The 7,768-nt window shown below is 34.4% G+C and overlaps 1 protein-coding gene and 1 long non-coding RNA gene across 3 annotated transcripts; one reads left to right on the top strand and one right to left on the bottom strand.

Annotated features, from left to right (window-relative positions):
• Positions 1-2,678, top strand: LOC131438320 (uncharacterized). 2 transcript variants are annotated; one of them, XM_058608241.1, is made up of 8 exons: positions 1-135; positions 215-930; positions 989-1,069; positions 1,129-1,341; positions 1,408-1,558; positions 1,620-1,801; positions 1,863-2,141; positions 2,201-2,678. In XM_058608241.1, the coding sequence occupies exons 2-8, from the start codon at positions 247-249 to the stop codon at positions 2,537-2,539; spliced, it is 1,929 nt and encodes a 642-aa protein (XP_058464224.1). In that variant the 5' UTR covers positions 1-135; positions 215-246; the 3' UTR covers positions 2,540-2,678. The 2 variants fall into 2 exon arrangements, with proteins under 2 accessions (XP_058464224.1, XP_058464223.1); XM_058608240.1 differs by having other exon boundaries at positions 20-159.
• A 1,255-nt stretch (positions 2,679-3,933) lies between these two features.
• On the bottom strand, positions 3,934-5,435 carry LOC131434620 (uncharacterized). Its single transcript, XR_009230371.1, has 5 exons — positions 5,220-5,435; positions 4,798-5,096; positions 4,453-4,567; positions 4,270-4,394; positions 3,934-4,012 (listed from the first exon to the last, which is right to left on the bottom strand). It is a non-coding gene; the product is annotated as an uncharacterized LOC131434620 (long non-coding RNA).
• Positions 5,436-7,768: the final 2,333 nt, after the last annotated feature.

Below are 7,768 nucleotides of genomic sequence, written 5' to 3'. Positions count from 1 at the left end.
TTTACGTTCATGAATTTATGCAAATACTTTCATCAATTCATTTTTGATAATTAACTAGATTTTACAAAGTTTCAGAAGCAAATTTATGAAAATTCTATGAAATATTACGTTAGTTATATATATGCTGGTTGTTAAGTATGTTTTAAAAAAGTGCTAAAGGTAATTTTTGCTATATGACTATGTTACATTATTGATACTTTACTTTATGTTTTAGCGATAAAACTGGTTTCTCAAATTTCACATAAAATGGATTCAAATGCATTTCAAAAACTATTAACCGCATCGAATCATCGAAATGGTATTGTATACAAACCTGATCCTTGTCCCACTGAACAAGATGATGTCGAATCTGACGAGTATACGATCGTGAAGGTTGAAAACACATCTGATGAGGAAACTACTCTCGAGGTTTATCAAAATACGAGGTTTGACAAAAGAAACGATAATCCTGCCGCGCTGTCCACCTTGGAGCAATACCCAACTGTTCCATTAAAGCGTTCATATAGTGTTATGATACATGCCGACACTGCTTCGATTTCAGCATCTGGCCCTGTTCTAACAAAACACCCCAAGTCTTCCTTAGCTGTAAATAACCAACACAACACTAAAGTTCTAAGCTCAAGCACCTGTGGTAGTACGTTGAAAACTCGTAAAAAAGTGACTGTGCGAGAGTACGTCTATGAGTTACCCGCTGCTGATGTGCCGGATAACGAAGCGATCGGTCTGCTGTCCATGTTCGACATGGATGCTCAAAATATGCCATTGGATGCGATGTGTAAACTCTGGGGTATCGCATCTCTTTACCCACCGTTGATTGACAATAGAGTAACCGATGTCAAAAGACTTCTACGACTCGAACCAGAGGATATCAATGAGTTGACCCGTATTATTGGATACCGAATTATACTTAGAGATATGATATATTATCTGGTATATTAATTTTGTCTTCAGTATCCGAAATTAATTATTTTCTAAAACTTTCTTACAGAAGGGCAGATGTACGACGCCGTCTGTAGACTCGTCCGTTGAACCTTCCAAAAGAGCTACGGATATCGTTTATGATCCCCAAGTACTCGTAAATGTAGCTGCACTTCACATTTACAACTAAAGTTTGCTCTTTTTTCTCAGTTTCCGGATCTTCAAAGTTTCCTGTGCAGTTCCCTAACCGGTCAATGCATTATAAAATATTACGAAGCCAAGCATGAGCTCGACAACACAAGAAGAAACGAAATGGTTAAAATCATCATCCTGGAAGCCATCAAGCGAAACATAAAGTTAAATCATGCATTTTTTAGATCGATAAGCTCGTCAATCAATGCAATTTTTCCAAATGAACCGATGGTTCGTGTTTTTTTTTTCGGCCGAATCCTACCAGTTCAGATATTAACAGGTTGCCTTATTTTGCAGACAATCTATTTTACACCTCAGAGCAGAATAGGCGATCGATTACTTGCGGCGGGAGGTAAATTCATCAAACGTAAAGGTGTCATCCTGCGATCACTGGAGGTCCCAGGTGACTCTGAGTCGATCGATCGAGCTGAGGAGGATAGGATAGTTGGTAATGATTAGGTGATATGAACGGTAAATCTTTCTCATTACTATTTGTAACATATTTGTAGATAGAGAAGAACAGGAAGAGGCACGGATGTGGTTGGTTGAAGGAAGAACCCCCGAAGCAGAAGTCGTAGAACAATGGGTCAAATGTCGTGAATTGCGGAGAAAATTATTTTCTGAACTAAAATCGGTTGAAAGCCGTGTTTCTATGTTTCCCATAGTTCAGGAATCCTGTGGCAAAAGTTTGGTGGTTATTTAAGTTTACAGTCAAGACTTTTTTTTATATAAACCATGGTTTCAACTTTCAGCTAATATCAGATTTTGAAAGTGAACACCCTGGGAAATTGCAAAATTTCTACCGCTCATTTCCTGAACTGCATTTAGCAATTGGCAAACATTTGGAATCCATCAAAGATAATGAAACGCGAGACAAAATCGGATTGTACAAGAACGCGCAAACCGAGGAAAGTAAAAATGTACTGTTGGCCTTTTTACTTCCCGCGCTTATTCCTACGAATTATCGTGTGAGTGGGACTTGGCGACCTTCAATTAAAGAATCGCTTGATGGCTTTATTTTATATGTTCCGGTAGGCTATAAATTGGTTACTTTTGCCACTCTTATTACCACTTAGTATGCCGATTTCAGAAAGCCGAACAGATGGATGCGGTCATCGAAACCAGAAAGTGTCTACTGTTGGGGAAAAGCAGTGCCAGCAAGGAACTGCGTCTTCAATCAACCGTCCTGGTCATCGGTGACATCAATGACCCGACCTATTTTGTGGTTTGTGAACGCTTGCAGTACCCAGTCAAGTCCATCGTTGAAGCGATCGGGTTTGCTGTTGTACTCACGTGTACACTAAATTTGCGTTTCAACGACGATGCAAAACCAATTTGGCTTTTCATCCAGCAGTATCTATTTCAGATGTTAACTTTGGACACGGCAAAGTCCACTGAAGAATTCATCAGAAAACTAAGAATGGTGTAGCCGTAAACAAGCGTCAATTTTGTTAAGGAAAATATAATCAAATATATTTTGGTTCTACTATAAGTGTTTTTGTCACCCCATTCGCATGAAAAAAGATAGAAATATATTTAAAAAAAACATCTTGCAGATGTAATCGAAATCACCATTGACAGTCACTTAACTAAGTACATAACACTCTGCATATTCAATTGAGTTTAAATTAATTTATTTGTCTCTAGTCACCGTACCGCTATAAGATTTCTACAGAAAATTGAATTGAACCTTCTTGACATTTTGCAATTGGTTGGAATCATTGCTTTCGTGTGTCATACTTGCATACCGAATGCGAGTAAGATCTGCCAAGACGTAGGTGAGTAGTTGTATTTATTATTTTATTTTAAGATATTACCACAGAGAACAGATCTCAATGTGTGTAAGAAATTAAACGGTTGTTTGGTGAAGTAACAGTTCGCCTATAGAGGCGCTTTGAGCTCATGCGTGCAAAATTGTACGCAACGGCGATTTTGAAGTTTTTACTAGCCCGGATGTCTGTTCTCTGTGTTATTACGAAGCAAACGACCAACGACGCATATAAATTCAAGTACCACATTTAACATTATGTTCGTTTTGGACCGGGGGAAACCACACTGTTCGAAACGATTCCTGTTGGTTCAAAGTCATCATAGTGAATCCCACTTTTTTTAAGGAATATATTGAATACTGATCATCAACTGGCACAAGTGTCCCGAGTGAGCGCGAGATGCTGAGTCAAACTAGTGGCTGATATTCACGGTTAACTCTATCTATTTATTTCTACATACAAACAACTTAGAATCGAAAAAAACTGCACAAACTCAAATTTTTAATAATTATGTATTACCTACTTCCAGGTAATCTTGTTATACCTAGTTTGCAATAATATAGACATTATCCACCATTGAATAGTTTTAACTTTGATGTGGGTAATAAGCATATTAATAATTTTAAGCATATTGGTTTATTTTGTTTATTGGTTCTGTTACAACTCGTATTGTTTTTCTAAGGCATTTTTCGGGAAGAACAAATTGGAGTTTTCGCTGTTGAAAAAATCATTTATTGTTTCGAAACATTGCATTGATTTCGTTTAAGAATAATATTATTGAAATTTGAAGTGTGATATCGGAAGTACTTCTTATTCTGAGTTATCGTTTTCGTTATCCATTTCACTCAGCATTGTGCACAATCTATTTACCTTATTGCGCGAGCTATGTAGTAAAGTTTTGTACGTTACAATGCATGCGAAGTCATATAATTTAGCCAAACTTGCTGGGACACGAAGTCCAAGAACTACGAAGCTTTTTAAAAGCATATCTAGAGCAGTTGACGATCTATCCACCTTGATGAATTTCTTTGGAGATATTTCAACAACATATTTCCCTTTTTCCACTGTTCTGATAAACAAATTATTGACGGATGTGGTGACGGAAGTTGTACATTTGGTAGCCGTTCTGCTTCCTGCAATTATGAAATTTAAAAAATAAAAATTGGTGGTGAGCTATAACAACATTTATACTAAATTCTCATTACAGAAATTCGATAATAAATACAATATGAAATAATCGCTTTATTTTATGTTTTTTTCCTTTACATATAATTTTTTATTTGCATTATTTTTAATTACTTTTATTAGAATTGCAGCTTATTATTATTATTATTAATATTCATATCAATTTATTACAATTGTATTTATGAATATTCGTTATTCGTCTTACCGGTATTCATTTGATTAGAGGCGAAGCAACAGTAGCGGCAGGACTCATATCTAGTCCGAATAAATCACGTTTCACTCCTCTTGCGGTCAAATAAGTCAAAGCCTTCAAAGCTCCTCTAATGTCTCCTACAGATAAATTTGAGTCCTTATTTATTTGATGTATATCAGTTATGCCAGTACTTACGATCTTCCACTTCATTGAAGATTCCTTCTTCTAGTAACAGACATTTTCGAAAAGTGCCGGAGATGTCAGCACTGGGATTAAGCTGCTTGGTGCAACGCTCGAACGCTTGTTGAAGCTGCAAGATTTATTTTGGTTTCGATTATAGAGGCCACTTGTAAATATTATTTTCAAAAGCTACATTGAACTTTATTTTGTAATCTTATTAAAAAGGTACTACACAAACGATATAGTAACATTTTTTTTGAAGTAGTATTACCCATCGTTCGTTGTGAGGACAAGGTATATGACTGAATAAAACATTCTAAGCAACACAAGAGGAAAAGTTAAAATATCATTATTACATACCATTGTCCCATTGAAGTTAAGGATATGTGGAAACACTTCTATAATATTTGCAGCAGTCGATTTAGAATTCAGCAACCGTTGATGATACACAAACGAATGTTTCATCATATCGCTAATACGTTTAATATTTTCGGCATTTGCTGTGAGAGCTGCACAAATTTGCGCTGTCTCGATTATATCCTCATCTACAGGAACATCAGGTTCTTTAATATGCTTTCGATATTTTCGTTCGTCTTTCGGTACATCTTTTCTCATATTATTTGCTTTCCCTTGCCACCATTTTTCCAGAAAAATAAAGACTGTAATGAATAATAGAGAAGAAAAAAAGCTGATCATTGATTTTTATGCATTGTTTTAAATCTAACAAATAAAGGATAATGGTTAATATACATTCCATCGATTTTATACTAAAATACATATACCTCTTCAGGGCTCTCCGTAACATATCTTAAATTTTTCAGTTGTGGAAAAGCAATAATAATATTTTAGCCAGTTGTAATTTTTCGATCAATGATGGGTACCTGAAACGGCAAGTAACGTGAAATAAATGGTATCATTTTGAATTATATTGCCAGTATTGTAATATTCACGAAAAAAAATTTCTGTGTCAACTTATGAGTATCTTACTTGTGATGAATGAAGATGTCATCGTGAAACTTATAATCGCATAAAATACGGGTCATTAATCGTATCTTGTTAAGATTTGGTACCTTGTTGGCATTTAATTCGTTATACAGTATGATTTTGAAAGACTTATGATTTCCCAAAACTTCTTTTATTTTCTGAAACGAATTTATATATTTCTTATATAAGATGATCTTGCATTCAAATTTTCCATAATTACCTGAACTTCGATGTTTGGTACTCTAGCATTATTTGTTTGGTTGTCTGTGGGAGAAATAACAGAAATCTGATACTGATCGTAGACCGGTGTGTATGAAGCATTTGGAAAAACACAATTTTGTGTTGTTTTTTCTGTATAATACACTGGGCACTGTGACAACATTTCGATAATCTCCATAATAAGCTTACGAGGTCCAAGCTCGATTCCGATATCAATTAGGTCTTCTTTTCTCAACTGCACCAAAGAAACATTTGTGATCTTTGCATCTATAAATAAATTAATATTAATGATTCACTTATTTTTTCAAATATTGAAATCGTTCAAAATATTAAATTATTCAAACTAATATTCAGTAAACACAACATTCATCGACATTCTCCTTCACGCTTAGAAAAAGTTACTCAGAGTTTGAGTACTTGTTACTCATTTTCAAATAATACATGGAAACGTCAAAAATTGAGTAGTTATTATCAATAATATTGAGTAACTCGTACTCTAAATTTGAGTTTAACAACTCGTTTTTTTGTTACTATTCGCAAGATCAGTCTAAAAGTTGTAATAATCATTTGAAGCAACAGGTTGTATATTTTGTTAGTGAGATCGCGTACTTCGAGGGTGAGTCGCTCAACACAAACGGTGTTGTGTCTGCAAAAACCGGAATGATAAACTCTGTGTTGTGCTCTAGAATCGAAATAATATGCTTAAATGTCATTTATGAGGAATAAGTGTATGATTGGTGCCTGAGCATAACTGACATGTATGTTAATTTGCGATTGACACACTACTCCAAGCGACCACCACTTGATATAGTATTGAGTTCAATTACTTAATATTTTAGTACAATACACTCAGAAAAGGAGCAATTTTTTTGCAAATTTTGTATATGTGAAATAAAATTTCACTTAAAATTTGAGTGATAGTTACTCTATTTTTGGTACATGTTCAAAAAAGTATTACTCAGTAAATGAGTAGATTTTACCCAAATATCGTTTCCAGTGGAAGAACTCAAATTAGAGTAACTTCGGAGTTGCTCTAAATTAGAGTTGTTCCACTTTTATTTTTAATTTTATAACACGCTTCTTCAAAGCCCCGCGAATCAACGTTATTAATATATGTTCCCGGAGATGAAATAATTTTCGGATATTTTTCTGATATCTTTGGATGAAATTTCTGTATGTGTGTTTTTAAATGATGGAAGTAGAAATAAATACTATTACAAATAGTACATGTAAATGGGGGCCAGCATCTACAACTAGTATTGAGTTTATGAACATTTTTGTAATGCTGTTTTAGCTCATCCACATATCCTTCAATGAACAGTTTACATCCCGCAATATGACACGTTAAACCTTCAAAAATAAGTTTCATAAAAAATATATACGCTTACTTTGGGTGAAATAATGCAATGATTTCCGGGAGGAAATGAAACAAAGTCAAATATTTCAAGCTATTGCAATTTTCAACAATACTTCCGAACTACGAAGTACTCACCCAACAATTTCTGAAAACTTTCCCCGTCTATAACATCTCGTATCTGCTCCATGCTATAACTATAACTTTGTTATAAGTAATATTCACACCAAATATCATTAAACAATTATTTCACCGTCGTAAATTAAACATAAATTCACGAGTTCACTGTATACTTGTTGAAAACAGAACAATGAATGAGGAAATTTCATTTTCATCCTCTTCTGGGTAAAAATGACACATAATTTATTACCTATTTAAAAGTAATACTCGTGTAACCAAAAAAGTGGTAGAATTTACTCTTATTTTATAGTTTATTTACTTCTTTTCGGAGTTCAACTATATGAACTCAAATCTAGATACATTTTTTACCTACTTCTAAGCAGCTTCAATTTTCCGTGTTAGCATGTGAAATGCATCGAATCGAATTACAGTAAATCAATTGAAGAATCCAACGACTCTTTTGCGATCGCTGCGCTGCCCGAGTGGCGAACTTTGAACTAAGCGATGGTGATAATTTCCAGATTTTGCTTAAAGATTCGAACAAAATGCAGGATTTTTTTTCCTATGAATCGAATACTAACATACAAAAACGTGTGAAAATTTGGTAAAAAATCGATCATTAATGATTCAGTAACTTTCCGTGGTATGTTTGAT

Source organism: Malaya genurostris, chromosome 3, assembly GCF_030247185.1.
Source record: "Malaya genurostris strain Urasoe2022 chromosome 3, Malgen_1.1, whole genome shotgun sequence".
Lineage (NCBI taxonomy): Eukaryota > Metazoa > Arthropoda > Insecta > Diptera > Culicidae > Malaya > Malaya genurostris.
The sequence above is the reverse complement of the archived record's forward strand: the minus strand, read 5'-3'. Positions and strand labels throughout refer to the sequence as shown.